The following is a 17387-nucleotide window of genomic DNA, read 5'->3' as shown; positions in this document are numbered from 1 at the left end:
ATGCTGCCTGTCCCGCTGAGTTACTCCAGCATTTTGTGTCTACCTGAACCCAGGAGAACGTACAAACTCCATGCAGACAGCACCCGTAGTCAGAATCGAAAACTGTGAAGATCAGACTTTGCGTCTTCATTTGTAAACCAGTATCTGCATTTCCTTGTGTCCAAAGTTAAAAGACATTCGGACAGGTACATGGACAGGAAATGTTTAGAGGGATATGGGTCAGGTGCAGGCATGAGGGGCTAACTGAGATGGGGCATCAGGGTCACCATGATCAAGCTGAGCCAAAGGGTCTATCTGCGTAACTCTGTGACTCTTTGCAATCAAGGCTGAATCTTAAGTTGAGAAGTGGGGGAGTTAATCCCAGTATCATCTCAAAAACCCAATGTCACCAGGATGGCTTATCTAATCGCAAACAAGTTCCTGCTTGCGGATGCTTGCAGTGTGCATAGTGGATGCTGCATGGCCCACAGATCCCAGAGAGACTTCACACCTTCACCTACTGGAGGGGCTGGAATAGTTGGGAATGATTTGAGGACATCAAAGTGACCCTGGAATATCTTGAGTGTGTTTATTCACAAAATGCTGGAATAACTCAGCAGGTCAGGCAGCATCTCAGGAGAGAAGGAATGGGTGACGTTTCAGGTCGAGACCCTTCTTCAGACTGAATATCTTGAAATCACTCCATCCCTCTCACACTTTTCCTTCTTTTAAGACCTATCCCTACACCCTCGGGTGGCGCAGCGGTAGAGCTGCTGCCTTACAGCGCCAGAGACCCGGGTTCGATGCTGACCACAGGTGCTGTCTGTACGGAGTTTGTACGTTCCCTCCGTGACCGCGTGGGTTTTCTCCGGGTGCTCCGGTTTCCTCCCACACTCCAGAAACGTACAAGTTTGTAGGTTAATTGGCTTCTGTAAATAGCCCCTAGTGTGTAGGATAGAAATGGTGTATGGGTGAGGACTGTGGGCCAGAGGGCCTATTTTCACGCTGTGTCTCTAAACTAAACCCACACCTTTGCCCACGCTTCTGTTTTACCCCTCGGATCAATGTGGGGTTGTTTTTCGTTAAGTCAAAAGGCACCTGGCAGAAGAAGGGCCTCAACCCGAAACACCACCTATCCCCTCTCTCCAGAGATGCTGCCTGAGTTACTCCAACATTTTGTTTCCTATCTTCGGTTTAAACCAGCATCAGCAGGTCCTTCCTGCTCAATTGAGCCAATAGACAATAGACAATAGGTGCAGGAGTAGGCCATTCGGCCCTTCGAGCCAGCACCACCACTCAATGTGATCATGGCTGATCATTCTCAATCAGTACCCCGTTCCTGCCTTCTCCCCATACCCCCTGACTCCGCTATCCTTAAGAGCTCTATCTAGCTCTCTCTTGAATGCATTCAGAGAACTGGTCTCCACTGCCTTCTGAGGCAGAGAATTCCACAGCCCTTTGCTACCAAAGCCAAACTCTGTCACCATCGCCATAACGTCTCGCCCTCTCTCCTGACCCGTGCGTCAGCCGAGGCCCTGCCTTGCCTTGCTCGCTGAAGCCTGGATATGCTTCTGCTCCGTTCGGCAAGTGCCATGGAGTGGTGCTGGCTGTAATTTGGGGACAATCTAACAGCTGGGTTTTCACAGCTGCTGGCAGACCTGCCTTGAACTCACGAGTTTAGTCAGTTGCAGTCGAGTCACAGATCAAACGATTCTTTTGCCGCCAGAGTTCTCCGGAAGTAGCTCGGAGAGCTTCAAAGGTGTAAAATGTTAAACGAGAGCACAATTAATCAAATCCACCCTCTCAGCTGCAAGTCAAAGAAGACGTTTGAATCCAGATACCCAAAGTCTTTGGTTCAGAGACACAGCACGGAATTAGGCCCTTCACAACACTGGGGTCCACGCCGACCACTGAACACACATTCACACTAGTTAAGGTCATAAGGAATAGGAGTAGAATTAGGCCATTCGGCCCATCAAGTCTACTCCGCCATTCAATCATGGCTGATCTATCTCTCCCTCATAACCCCAATTCTCCTGCCTTCTCCCCATAACCTCTGACACTCGTACTAATCAAGAATCTACCTATCTCTGCCGTAGAAATATCCACTGACTTGCCCTCCACAGCATTGAGTGGCAAATAATTCCAAAGATTCACCACCCTCTGACTAAAGAGATTTCTCCCCATCTCCTTCCTAAAAGAACGTCCTCTAAATCTGAGGCTATGACCTCTAGTCCTAGATTCTCCAACTAGTGGAAACATCCACTCTATCCAAGCCTTTCACTATTCTGTATGTTTCAATGAGGTCCCCCCTCATTCTTCTAAACTCCAGCAAGTACGGGCCCAGTGCCGCCCAACGTTCACCATAGGTTAACCTACTCATTCCTGGGATCATTCTCGTAAACCACCTCTGGACCGTCTCCAGAACCAACACATCCTTCCTCAGATATGGTGCCACAATTGCTCACAATATTCCAAATGCGGCCTTAGCAGCGCCTTACGGAGCCTCAGCATTCCAACATCCAATATTAAGTCGTATGTTATCCCACTTTCTTATCCACTCCCTACATGCCAAGGGCAATTTTTACACAAGCCAATTAGCTTACAAACCCGCACGTCTTTGGAATGTGGGTGGAGACCCGAGCACCCGGAGGAAACCCACGCGGTCACAGGGAGAACATGCAAACTTCACACAGGCAGCACCTGAGGTCAGGATCGAGCCAGGGTTACTGACGTAGTGAGGCATCAGCAGTACCAGCTGTGCCACTGTGCCGCAGTAAGCCTTGTTATAAGCTACGGGGGCTTTAACAGTGTGAACACTACCTGCCTTGGTTAACCAGGTTGCAAATGACGGCAGTCCCACAGCACTCAAGAGAACGATGCAACAAGGAATGACCTATTGAAGCTTCACCCGTTTAGCAACGGATGGGATGTCTGGTGAGCCAAAGGGATTGTATACATCTCGCTGGAGGCTGGAACTGGGCCAGGGTGCTAAGAATACAAGAACATGGTTTGGAAAGTCAGGGTGGGAGATACTGAGTCTTTTCACTATTGGCAAGCGATGGCAACACAAGGGGCAGCTCCTTTAATAGACACAAAAAGCTGGAGTAACTCAGCGGGTCATGCAGAATCCCAGGAAAGAAGGAATGGATGACGTTTCGGGTCGAGACCCTTCTTCGAGTCTCGACCCGAAACGTCACTCGTTCCTTCTTTCCAGAGATGCTGCCTGTCCCGCTGAGTTACTCCAGCTTTTTGTGTCTTATCTTCGGTTTAAACCGGCATCTGCAGTTGCTCCCTGCACAGGTAGCTCCTTTAATCTGCAGCACACAGTGACGGAAGACATATGTGTTTAAAGCGTTGCTTTCATGTTTCTACTCTGCTCATCCCAGGAGATGTAAAGGTTAACATCCCCGCTCCTTCCCGCTTCTGTTGGCTGTCAGTGTGAATAGACTCGGGTACAGAAGAGGCCCGTTGTCACGGTGATGTCCAGAGCTCTCCACTCCGGCACCCAAGGTGCCTGCCGCTGGCCCTTTACCAGCCAGAGTCCTCTGGGAAAGGCCGATTAATCTAGTCCCGTCGTCAGTTTGGCAGGCGGGATTTGTACACGGGCTCTGTGCTGTGGGGGCGGTCCATGCTGTACAATCGGTTTAACCAGCTGTCAGACATGCATACAAACTCCCCCCCCACCCCCCTCCCTCCCCGCTTCACCTTGTCTGTAGTCCTTCCATTCCTTCTTTATTATTCTACACCAGGTGCATGTAGAAACATTATCGATATTTTTAAAGCGGGGATTGACAGATTCTTGATTAGTACGGGTGTCAGGGGTTGTGGGGCAAAGGCAGGAGACTGGGGCTGAGAGGGAAAGATTGGTCAGCCACGGATTAAATGGCGGAGCGGACTTGATGGGCCGAATGGTCTAATTCTGCTCCTATGACATAGAGTTTTTGCAGAGATTCTATGAGAAGTATGTCTGTCCCTCAGTTTTAAATGACCATCCTTCCCTGAAGGCTCCTGCTTGTGTTTTAACAAGTAGATGAAAGCAACCAGAGGCTGGGCAATATTAATAGGTCATCATTATAGGTTATGATTGGTGAGGTTTCTTCCTGCTGATAAAGTAGTCGTCTTCTGTAGCAAGTTAAATTTTAGTGTGGCAATACTAAAGTTTAGTTACATCAATCTCTATGCTCACAGCATGTGTTCACTGGCCAGACATAGAAACATTGAAAATAGGTGCAGGAGGAGGCCATTCGGCCCTTTGAGCCAGCACCACATTCATTGTGATCATGGCTGATCGTCCACAATCAATAACCCGTGCCTGCCTTCTCCCCATATCCCTTGATTCCCAGACAGTAACACCCTACTAATAAAGCCCTACTGCCTTCAAATGTGCAAAGACATTCATCTTGCGATTTGTGCTTAGTTCAGTTGAGTTTAATTTAGAGATACAGCGCGGAAACAGGTCCTTCAGCCCACCGAGTCCGCACCAACAATAGCACTATCCTACCCACTGGGAACAATTCACAATCTTTACCGAAGCCAATTAACCTATAAACCCGTACGTCTTTCGAGTGTGGGAGGAAACCGAAGCACCCGGAGAAAACCCACGCGGTCACAGGGAGAACGTCCAAACCACGTACAGCGAGCACCCGTGGTCAGGATCCAACCCATGTCTCTGGCGCTGTAAGGCAGCAACTCCGCCGCTGCGCCACCGTTCCGCCCTGAGGGTGACCACAGTCTCAACAACTGCTCTAAACAGAGCGGTTGAGGTGGTTCCTGCACCTAGGTTTTGAGTCGGCAGACGCTTTGAAGACAGTTTGATGCCATTCTACATTCGTGTTGGAGGTTCTGCTGTCGTGATCTGGAACTGAAGCCTTGCCTTATTCCTCCTGGCAAAGCCTGAGAAGTTCTGAAGTTTATTGGGGGTCTCCTGTCTGCTGCTGTGCATGACAAGACAACACAACACAGAACAGTGATCAGGCACAATTTGCACTGATACCTTTGGTAACTGGATAAATGGATGGGTCATTGGGGAAGCTTTTAAATGTATCCTGTGCCCTTCAACTTCAGGTAACACTAAGTTTGAATTGCAATAAAAAGGAAATGCAGATGCTGGTTTATACCAAAGATCGACGCAGAACAGCAAAACAGGCAGCATCACTGGAGAATATGGATAGGTGACTTTTCGGGTCAAGAACCTTCTTCAGACTGAGAGTCAGAGGAGAGGGAAATTAGAAGTATTCAGTCTGAAGAAAGGTCCTGACCCAAAACATCACCTATCCATTTTCACCAGAGATGCCACCTGACCCGCTGAGTTGCTCCATCCTTTTGTGTCTATCCGTGTTTAAAATTGTTGTTGTTTTATTGCTCATGTTTCCTTACACTTGACCAATTGACCTATCAACGTACCAGTATTTAGGATGAGGGAGGAGACCAGACCAAACGCAGGCAAATGGACTAGCTTAGATGGGGCGTCTTAATCTGCATGGCCGAGTTGGGTCGAAGGGCCTGCTTCCGTGCTGTTTGTCTCTAAACAGGAACGGGCAACGGGAATAACGTGCAAACTCCAAGCAGGCAACATCGGAGATCAGGGTGGAACCTGGGTTGCTGGAGATGTGAGGCGGCGGCATTATCTGCTGCCCCACCTGGCTCACTTTGCGATTTTAATGAAATATTGCAATTCCCAAAAGTACTAATAATGGGGAGCTCTCCTCCCCCCCCCCCCCCCCCCCTGACATGTCCATCTTTCCCCGTCTAGTAATTGGTACATCAAGTAAGGCATTTGCAGACACAAAGAACTGCAGATGCTGAAATCTTGTACAGTCACGGTGGCGCAGCGATGGAGTTGTTGCCTTAGATTATTAAGGGGTTGGACACGTCAGAGGCAGGAAACATGTTCCCAATGTTGGGGCAGTCCAGAACCAGGGGCCACAGTTTAAGAATAAGGGGTAGGCCATTTAGAACTGAGCTGAGGAAAAGCTTTTTCAGTCAGAGAGTTGTAAATCTGTGGAATTCTCTACCTCAGAAGGCAGTGGAGGCCAATTCTCTGAATGCATTCAAGAGAGAGCTAGATAGAGCTCTTAAGGATAGCGGAGTCAGGGGGTATGGGGAAAAGGCAGGAACGGGGTACTGATTGAGAATGATCAGCCATGATCACATTGAATGGCGGTGCTGGCTCGAGGGGCCGAATGGCCTCCTCCTGCACCTATTGTCTATTGTCTTACAGCGCTTACAAACTACGGTTGCTGTCTGTAGGGAGTTTGTACGTTCTCCCCGTGACCGCGTGGGCTTTCTCCGAGATCTTCCATTTCTTCCCACACACCAGAGACGTACAGGTTTGCTGGTTACCTGGCTTGGTATAAATGTAAATTGTCCCGGGTGTATGTAGGATAGTGTGAATGTGCGGGCATCGCTGGTCGGTGCGGACCCGGTGGGCCGATGGGCCTGTTTCCGCGCCGTATCTCTAAAACTAAAACTAAAAACACAAAGCGCTGGAGTAACTCAGCGGGTCATGCAGCATCTCTGGAGGACATGGATCACTCTTGATGTACTAACTCGACTTTCAGTTATAATAAAAACAGCAGAACATGAAAGATAAAAGATGCGATTGTAAAACAATAGTGGCCTTAAATTACAGCAAAGCAGTGATTATTTGAAGTGTCGTGGCCCCATTCACTCGAAGGAACATAAAAATGGTTGCAATAAAGCATGAAGCCTTGTACTTGAAGATTGCAAACGGGATTATATCAGGCGAAAATATGAGGAATAAGTAAGGTTGTAAAACTCCATGAGTTCTTTAGATATATTTATCAAATTTAATTTTTTATCTGACATTCGTAAAAAGGCCTATATCCTCAAGGGGATCCAGGGAACTAGGGAATCAAGAACCAGAGGATATAGGTTTAAGCTAAGAGGGGAACCTGAGGGGCATCCTATCCACTCAGAGGGTGGTGGATATCGGAAAGGGCACCAAAATATGGCATCTTTTGCAATCTATGCAAAAAGAATTTCACTGTGCACGCTGCGGACCTTTCACCGTCTGGCGTGGCCTGAAACAGCCCGGCGGGGGCTTCAATGTCGGGGGTCCCGACCGCCCCGACGTGGCAAGTTCAACAGTCTGACCGCGGGAGAAGACGGCAGGGAAAGGGAAAAGACATTCTGGCCTTCCATCACAGTGAGGAGGTGACTGGAGGAGACTCACTGATGGATGTTTCTTCTTTTTTTTTTGTGCTGGTTTTGTGATTGTGTGTGTTATTGCTTATTTTTATTGCTCTTATTGTTGGACTGGGAGTAATGGAATTTCGTCCAAAAGACTTGTTTTTTTGGATGACAATAAAGGTTATTCTGATTCTGATACGTGACAATAAAGAACCGTTGAACCATTGATACATGGAATAAGCTGCCAGAGAAGGTATTTGAGGCAGGTACAATAACAATAATTAAAATACACTTGGACAGGTACATGGATGGGAAAGGTTTAGAGGGATATGGACTAGATGTGGGGAGGTGGGACTTGCTAAGATGAGGCATGTAACCCAGATGGGGCAAAACCAAGAGCTTTTCACTGTACCTCGGTACACTTGACAATAAACTAAACTAAACTAATCTTGGTCTCATAGACAAGTTGGGCAAAAGGGTCAGTTTCCGTGTTGTATGACTCTATGACTCCAAATTCTTTCACTGATCACTCTGGGTGGTTGAAATTAATAGATTGGTTTAGATTCATTGTTGTCCTGGGGATAGCATACTACCCCCGAACAGACACAGTTGGTCACAGGAAGAATGTGCAAATTCCATTTGGATACCACCTGAGGTCAGGTGGGTCTCTGGCGCTGTGAGGCAGCAGCTCTACCAGCTGCTCCACTGTGCCGACCGTTTTCTGGTAATTATTGCTGTGTACATACCAGCTACCAATTTTTGTGCATTAGAGCAATGACAGCTCTATGTGCACGGTGGCGCAACGGTAGAGCTGTTGCCTTACAACGCCAGAGACCCGGGTTCAATCCTGACTACGGTTGCTGTCTGTACAGGGTTTGTACGTTCTCCCGTGACCAACGTGGGGTCCTCCGGTTTCCTCCCTCGCTCCAAAGACATACAGGTTTGTAGGCCAATTGGCTTGGTATAAATGTAAATTGTCCCTAGTGTGTGCAGGATAGTATTAGTGTGTGGGGATTGCTGGTCGGCGCGGACTCGATGGACTGAAGGGCCTGTTTCTGCGCTGTATTTCTAAACTAAACTATAGGAACTCAAGGTCTTTCTAGTGTTCTGAGGTCTCAACTCTGCAGTTTGCACATTCTCCCTGTGACAGCATGAGTTTCCTTAGGATGCTCCGGTTTCCTCTCACATCAAAAGATCATAAGGTCTTAAGTAATAGGAGAAGAGAAGCGGGAAGATTGTTCCCGATGATGGGGAAGTCCAGAACCAGGGGTCACAGCTTAAGGATAAGGGGGAAGTCTTTTAGGACCGAGATGAGAAAACATTTCTTCACACAGAGAGTGGTGAGTCTGTGGAATTCTCTGCCACAGAAGGTAGTTGAGGCCAGTTCATTGGCTATATTTAAGAGGGAGTTAGATGTGGCCCTTGTGGCTAAAGGGATCAGGGGGTATGGAGAGAAGGCAGGTACAGGTTACTGAGCTGGATGATCAGCCATGATCATATTGAATGGCGGTGCGTACAGGCTCGAAGGGCCGAATGGCCTACTCCTGCACCTATTTTCTATGTTTCTGTGTTACTAAGAGTTAAGCCATTCAGCCCATCAAGTCTATTCCGCCATTCAATCATGGCTGATCCATTTCTCCCTCCTAACCCCATTCTCCTGCCTTCTCCCTGTAACCCATGACACCCGTACTAATCAAGAATCCATTTATGACTGCCTCAAAAATATCCATTGACTTGCCCTCCACAGCCTTCTGTGGCAAAGAATTCCACAGATTCACCACCCTCTGATTAAAGAAATTCCTCCTCATCTCCTTCCTAAAAGAACATCCTTTAATTCTGAGGCTATGACCACTGGTCCTAGACTCTCCCACTAGTGGAAACATCCTCTCCACATCCACTCTATCCAGGCCTTTCACTATTCAGCATCTTCATCTCCTTCAAAACTTTCCTGATGAGGGCCCGGCCCATTTTGTATTGGGATTGAATCTGATTTTTATACATTGCAAAAACGTACAATGGGACTGAGTAGATATTGGTTTGGTGCATTGGAAATTTTCACAACACAATGGAAACTAATTTAATCTGAAGGAATTTTATTGAAAAAGAGCTAATAGGAACTGACAGGCTATATTGAAATTCAATAAGCTGAAACATGATTTGGTTCCTTTGAATCAGGAAGACAAGTTTAAGACCAAAGTCAAGATTAATTGGCATATTTTTATTTGATTTGCTGCAACGCCCAATAAGAAATCACAGTTTTGCTTGTTAGGACAAATTGTTTGTGGCTATCTGGTTCAATGGGGCGCTTTAGTGAGAGACAAATGAAAAGAATTTGCTTTAAAGGTCTATATATAGTATAAGACAATAACTGCAGATGCTGGTACAAATCGAAGGTATTTATTCACAAAATGCTGGAGTAACTCAGCAGGTCAGGCAGCATCTTAGGAGAGAAGGAATGGGAGAAGGAAAGGTCTAATCAGTGGCATCTGGGGAGGCAAGGAGGTTGCCACTGGAATTGATAACTAAAGAACTGCAGATACTGGATATACACAGCAAAAGCTGAAGACACTCAGCAGGTCAGGCAGTGTCATTTGGAGGCAGGAAATAGCTCGATTGTAATCATGTATTATCTCTCCGCTGACTGGACAGCAGGCAACAAAAGCTTTACAGTGTACCTCGGTACACGTGACAATAAACTAAACTGTAAACTGAAGAGTTAACACTTCAGGCCCGGGACCCTTTGTCAGATAAATAAGGGAAGTGGAATTATTCTGTACATGGCTGTGATTGGGATGATCTTAGAGAGGTGCTATAGAGGATCATGAGAGGAATAGATCGGGTAGATTCACAAAGTCTCTTGCCCAGAGTAGGTGAATTGAGGACCAGAGGACATAGGTTTAAGGTGAAGGGGAAATTATTTAATCGGAATCTGAGGGGTAACTTTTTCACACAGAGGGGTGGTGGGTGAATGGAACAAGCTGCCAGAGGAGGTAGTTGAGGCAAGGACTATCATTTAAGAAGCAGAAGCAGTTAGACGGGTACATGGATGGGACAGATTTGGAGGGATATGGACCAAATGCGGGCAGGTGGGACGAGTGTAGCTGGGACATGTTGGCTGGTGGGCAAGTTGGGCCGAAGGGCTTGTTTCCATACTGTATCACTCTATGATACAGAGACTGCGGAAGGCTGGCAGCAGAGTATCATGTCCAACCGGCCCAATCCTGTGAAATCCAGGTCAAAACACACAGTCCACTCCCTCCGTAGATGCAGCCTGACCCACTGGGTTCCTCCAGCAGCTTGTGCTTTGCTAAAGATTCCAACATCCGCCTTCGTCCCTTGTGTGTCTGTGAATTCAGATCCCAGGCTGTTGACTGACCCATCAGTGCGCGGGTGTGTGGAGTTGATGGTAGTTTGCAATCTTTGTGTGTCGGGTTCTTCACAACGTTTCCTTTACCTCTGCTAGGTGTTATCCTGCTGCTGTTGGACAAGCTGAGGAAGATGAAGTGGGAGCAGATGTGGCGTCTGACGGCCGAGCGTGAATTGATGAACATGTTGTCCACTTCACTGGCTGATCAGGTACCTGCTCTTGCCCTAATATTAGCTTGGTCCACTGTAGACCATCTCGGATGCATTGTTTTTATATGTTACTGTGAAAACTTGGCTGCAGAATGGTCTATTCCTGCTCATGCTTAATTTTTGACCTCCTTGCAGCATAGTCCATACAGTCAGTGTGGAAACTGGCTCAACTTGGGCCCAACTTGCCCACACTGTACAGGTACAGAGCTTTGCACTATATTACACCGAGGGTTGCCAACTGTCCCGTATTAGCCGGGCCATCCCGTATATTAGAGCATGTGGCTGCTGGCTGCGTGAGGTCACGTGGGGCGCGGTGTGGAGACGTCACCTTGTCCCTTATTTAGGAGTGAGATGGTTGGCACCCCTAATTGCACCATGATTGATAGAGCAGATTTTTTTCAGCTCATTGTTTTAAAACCTGCTAACATTCAGACATTTTGAGATGTGTTTGGGAAACCATTTGCTTCATGAATTTATAAGTGTACTACCACGCACCTTTGATGTGACCGAAGGTAATGGAGGTAATTGAAACCTAATCGCCTCATTGAGAATGGCCATGGATTGGATGGTGTTCATTCTTATCCAATGCAAGAAAATAGGAGCAGGAGGAGGCCACTCAGCCCCTCAAGCATGTCCCGCCATTCAGTCTGATCATGGCTAATCTATCCCCAGCCTGGATTTCCCCCTTTCTGCCAACTCTCCTCACCTTCTCTCATATTTTAAACATTTATTTTCTTCATCCTTAACCACCACCAATGATTCAGCCCCCACAACGCTTTCTTTAGTCAGAGGGTAATGAATCTGTGGAATTCATTGTCACAGATGGCTGTGGAGGCCAAGGCAATGGTTACTCTTAAGGCAGGGATTGACAGATCCTTGATTACTAAGGGTGTCAGGGGTTATGGGGAGAAGGCAGGAGAATGGGGTTGGGAGGGAAAGATAGATCAGTCATTTATTCACAAAATGCTGGAGTAACTCAGCAGGTCAGGCAGCATCTCGGGAGAGAAGGAATGGATGACGTTTAGGGTCGAGACCCTTCAGCCATGATTGAATGACAAAGTAGACTTGATGGGCCGATTGGCCTAATTCTGCTCCTATACCTGCGGAACTCTGGGATAGAGCATTCCAGAGATTCTGTAAGAAAATTGTCTGTCCCTCAGTTTTAAATGACTAGCCCTAACGATGGTCCAGCTTCAAAGTTCTACGAGTAGAAAATTGTTGAATGTAAAATTTACATAAATATACTGAAGAAAATATTGGGGTATGGAAAAAATCCAGCATCCATTACAAACCAGTCAGTTGCAAAGGAGCCCAGCTGATTACAAAGCTAGTAATGTAAAGGCCTAGGCCTAGACTAGTCGATATCGACTCAACACTACAAAATTGTCCTTGGAAAAACCTTGTGGGCGGCACACTGACGCAGCAGTAGAGTTGCCGCCTTGCAGCGCCGGAGACCCGGGTTTCATCCCGGCTACGGGTGCTGTCTGTATAGTGTTTGTACGTTCTCCCTGTGATCGCGTGGATTTTCTCTGAGATCTTCGGTTTCTTCCCCCACTTCAAAGATGTACAAGTTTGTAGGTAAATTGGCTTGGTGTAAGTGTAAATTGTCCCGAGTGTATGTAGGATAGTGTTAATGTGCGGGGATCGCTGGTCGGTGTGTATTTGCTGGGCCGAAGGGCCTGTTTCCTCACTGTATCTCTAAAGTAAACTAAAATAAAACCCATCGACCCATGAATATCCATCAGCAGCTGTGTCCTTATCCAGTCAGGCCTTAGCTACCTGGTGGAATCACCTAGCAAGTTTAGACTTTTCAAACTTTAGACTTCAGAGATACAGCGCAGAAACATGCCCTTCGGCCCAATGAGTCCGCGCCGACCAGCGATCATCCCGTACACTAGCACCATCCTGCACGCTTGGGACAATTTACAATTTTACCAAGGCCAATTAACCTACAAACCTGTACGTATTTGGAGCACGGGAGGAAACCGGAGCACCCGGAGAAAACCTACATGGTCACAGGGGGAACAAAAAACTCCGTACAAGTAGCACCCATAGTCAGGATCGAACTTGGGTCTCTGGCCCTGTAAAGCAGCAACTCTACCGCTGCGCCACTGTGCCGTATTAAAAACAGAATCGGCAGGAGGGATGAGGAAATGCATCAGGAATGTAGCACATGGTGTAGGAATAGGCCGGGTAGATGCACAGAGTAGATGAATCGAGGACCAGAGGACATAGGTTTAAGGTGAAGGGGAGAACATTTAATAGGAATCTGAGGGGCAACTTTTTCACACAAAGGGTGGTGGGTGTATAGAACAAGCCGACAGTGGAGGTAGTTGAAGCAGGAACTATCCCAACATTTAAGAAACAGTCATGCAGGTACATGGACAGGACAAGTTTGGAGGGATATGGGCCAATCGCGGGCAGGTGGGACTAGTGTAGCTGGGACATGTTGGCACGGTATGAGCAAGTTGGGCCGAAGGGCCTGTTTCCACGCTGTATGACTGCATGTAGAATTAATGCAAATCCTGACATAATAGTCTAAACCGTGCCACTGTGTATAAATGAGATGGATGCAAGAATTCTGGTCGATCTAGGAAACTAAACACAGGTGTACCTGTGGCTGAATTAGAGTGCACGTTCTTCACCAGCCAAGGGTGGTTGTGAAGCAACACTGTGAAGTGATTTACTGTGGGCGGGAGAGAAATCACTGCAGCTACACTGGTTGAGCTGTCCCAAGGCACAGGTGCAGAGGGATAACGAGAAACCGTAGCTTATTCACACATGGGCAGTTTGACAGGAGGACACTGAAGTGGGAGAGTGGCTCAGCAGCGGCTGGGATTTATTACCGCAGTAAAGCGAGGAGCTGGGAGCACGCCGCTGTTTCCGCCGTGTTACACTGTGGGAGGACATGACCATTTTTAGCACTTGCATTACTGAAAAGCTGCTCATTCGCCCTGAAAGTAAGAAGGTGCCCAGGTGTCACAAATCACCACAAGCCAGCGCACAGGTACAGTAGACAATAGACAATGGGCGGTAGGTGCAGGTGTAGGCCACTCGGCCCTTTGAGCCAGCATCGCCATTCACCGTGATCGTGGCTGATCATCCACGATCAGTACCCCTTTCCTGCCCTCTCCTCATATCCCTTAACTCCGCTATCTTTAAGAGCTCTATCTAACTCTCTCTTGAGAGCATCTGGAGAATTGGCCTCCACTGCCTTCTGAGGCAGAGAATTCCACAGATTCACAACTCTGGGTGAAAAAGTTTTTCCTCATCGCCGTTCGAAATGGCCTACCCCTTATTCTTAAACTGTGGCCCCTGGTTCTGGACCCCCCCCCCCCCCCAACATCGGGAACATGTTTCCTGCCTCTAGCGTGTCCAATCCCTTAATAATCTTATATGTCTCAATAAGATCCCCTCTCATCCTTCTAAATTCCAGCGTATGCAAGCCTAGTCGCTCCATTCTTTCAAAAGGTAATTGTGTAAACTAGAGGGACTTTGGGCTTTCTTCAAGAGGGCTGCAATACAGAGCGGACAAGTCTATGCTTCAGTGGCAAAGTTCTGTTCAGCGAGCGTCTGATCACTACGTTCACTTTTGGACACAGAGTGCTGGAGCAACTCTGCAGATCAGGCCTGACCCGCTGAGTTACTCCAGCACTCTGTGTCCTTTTGTGTATTAACCGGCGTTTGCTGTTCCATGTTTCTACATTGTACATGTTTGCCTCGATTGTATTCATGTACAGTATTATCTGATTTGACAGGATTACATGCAAAACTGAGCTTTGCACCTGTCGGTACATGTAGCAATAACAAATCTAAACCTAATATATCCTTCCTGAAGTTAGCCTTGTAGCTGCAGGTCCCCCAGATATAAAGCAAGGGATTAAAGGATTAAATTATGCAGGCACATGGTATTTGATTTGAGTTTGGAGGGTTCGTGGATGAGCTAATCAAGAATTCAGGGCGGCACGGTGGCGCAGCGGTAGAGTTGCTGCCTTGCAGCGCCAGAGACCCGGGCTCGACCCTGACCATGGGTGCTCTCTGTATGAAGTTTGTACGCTCTCTCTGTGACCCGCGTCAGGTTTTTCCAGTTGCTCCAGTTTCCTCCCACATTCCGAAGACATACAGGCTTGTAGGTTAATTGGCTTCTGTAAATTGTAAATTGTCCCTGGTGTGTAGGATAGTGCTAGTGTACGAGGATTGCTGGTCGGCACAGACTCTGTGTGGTGAAGGGCCTGTTTCCACTCTCTACATCTAAAGTCTAAAGCTGTGTTTGGACCAGAGTGTTTGAGCCAAGAGGGTGGAATGCTAATGTTAGGTGCAAAATCAAACTTCCTCAAACTCAATTGCAACAAATCTGAAATCATCATCATTGGTCCAAAAATGCTCACCAAATCCACCCAAAACTTCATCCTCAACATTGATGGTCTCCCAGTATCCACCTCACCTCACATCCGGAATCTTGGAATCATCCTTGATCAAACCCTCTCCTTCGACAAACACATCAAACACATCACAAAAACAGCCTTCTTCCACCTCAAAAACATTGCCCGTCTCCGTCCATCCCTCTCCTCCACAGCTGCAGAAACCCTCATCCACGCCTTCATCACCTCCCGTCTGGACTACTGCAACAGCCTCCTCTATGGCGCACCCTCAAAAATCATCAATAAACTTCAATACATTCAAAACTCCGCTGCCCGTCTACTCACACACACCTCGATCCGTGACCATATCACCCCCGTCCTTTATAAACTCCACTGGCTCCCCATCCCCCAGAGAATCCAGTACAAAATCCTCCTCATACCTACAAAGCCCTCCATAACCTGGCCCCATCCTACCTGACCGACCTCCTCCACAGGCACACTCCCACCTGCACCCTCCGCTCTGCCGCTGCCAATCTCCTATCCCCCCACATCCGGACTAAACTCAGATCCTGGGGGGACAGGGCTTTCTCCATCGCTGCTCCCACCCTATGGAACTCACTACCCCAAACCGTTAGAGACTCCCCCACACTCACCACATTCAAAACATCGCTGAAGTCTCACCTGTTCAGTACTGCCTTCAACCACTGAAGGTCACCTCACCTACTGTCTCCTTTCTCTGTTCATTTATTTATTTACTTATTTATCTATTTATTAATTTCCCTATGTTCTCAAAATCTCTGTAAAGCGTCTTTGAGTATATGAAAAGCGCTATATAAATAAAATGTATTATTATTATTATTATTAAAAATCAGGCGACCCATGTTAAATCATGGTCAAAGTTTGAAAACCTCTTCTCCAATAGTGTGGGATAATCGGTCAATTGGTATTTCCGTGTTTTAGGAAAGGGCATGTAAAAGTATGAAGCAAAAATGGATGCAAGATTCTGAGGTACAAATCAGCTGTGATATAATTGAGTGGTGGGACGGATTTGAAGTCCTAATTCTTCTTCCTGTTGCTGTCAGTGAATTAGAACATCCTTTGGTTTGTTTTCCAACTACCATTGAAGTAGGACAACTTAGTTTAATGTTTTAGTTTAGTTTAGAGATACAGCGCGGAAACAAGCCCTTCGGCCCACCGGGTCGGCACCGCCCAGCGATCCCCGCACATTAACACCACCCTACACACACGAGGGACAATTTACAATGATACCGAGCCAATTAACCTACAAACCTATACATCTTTGGAGTGCGGGAGGAAGCCGAAGAACTCGGAGAAAACCCACACAGGTCACGGGGAGAACGTACAAACTGCATACAGACAGAACCCATAATCAGGATCGTACGCTGTAAGGCAGTAGCTCTACCGCTGCGCCACCGTGCCACACAAAATTGTTGTGACATTTTTTCTGCTCGTTTTTTGAAACTGCCTTCTCGCCCACCCCACACCCAGGGGAATGAAAGTGCTGAAACAAGACTGTTGGAGCCACAGCATTTGGCCACTTGCCATGATTGTGAGGGGTCCCTGATGGAGCCATGATGAAACCACTGAACCTGAAAATGAAATTAAGATGTGCAGAATATCCCTCATCTCATAATCGATTGATAACAATGAAAGGGACATCTATATCTCTGCACATTTTAAATCTCCCAGACCTTTCATTATTTATCTCTTGTCCTCCCCACCATTGTGTTCCTCTCTCTCTCTACCTCTCTCTCTCTACCTCTCTCTACCTCTCTCTTTCTATCTCTCTATCTCTACCTTTAAAAGGCTCTCGCAGCTGTGGATCTTTCTGCCTTTCCAGCTGCGCATTCCCTCCCCCTCTCCCCCACCCCACCCGACAGAAAGTAACAAGGCAACTCCAAAGTGCATTTACACTTTGAAGTGTGTGTGCGTGCGTGCGTGCGTGTGAAGTGTCAACCAATCTAGGATTCAGGTGCTGCAGAAAGACTTTGTGATCAAGAGTCAAGAATGTTGTATTGTCGTATGTCCCAGATAGGACAATGAAAGTCTTACTTGCAGCAGCACAACAAAATATGTCAACAAAGTACTCTGTAAACAATATAATAAACGAGAAATTAACGTTCAGTGAGTGTGTATATATACACGTACCTACATACGCACACACATAGAAAATATATATCCATAAACATACATACACACAATACATACACATAAAAACAAACAAACACGCTGCAAGGGTGGAACAGTGGTATAGCTACCGCCTTTCAGCGCCAGAGACCCGGATTCGATCTTGAC

The 17387-nt window shown here is 47.2% G+C and overlaps 1 protein-coding gene across 5 annotated transcripts in view; it reads left to right on the top strand.

Annotated features, from left to right (window-relative positions):
- LOC144603581 (xylosyl- and glucuronyltransferase LARGE1) overlaps positions 1–17387 on the top strand; it is a 305179-nt gene that overhangs the window by 202682 nt on the left and 85110 nt on the right. For all 5 annotated transcript variants that reach the window (XM_078416998.1, XM_078416994.1, XM_078416995.1 and 2 more), the window contains exon 8: positions 10598–10710. In XM_078416998.1, the coding sequence (XP_078273124.1) occupies positions 10598–10710 (113 nt within the window). The remainder of the gene's footprint in view (positions 1–10597; positions 10711–17387) is intronic.

Source organism: Rhinoraja longicauda, chromosome 20 (genome assembly GCF_053455715.1).
Source record: "Rhinoraja longicauda isolate Sanriku21f chromosome 20, sRhiLon1.1, whole genome shotgun sequence".
NCBI classification, from domain to species: Eukaryota; Metazoa; Chordata; class Chondrichthyes; order Rajiformes; family Arhynchobatidae; genus Rhinoraja; species Rhinoraja longicauda.
This window is presented reverse-complemented; position numbering and strand designations above follow the sequence as displayed.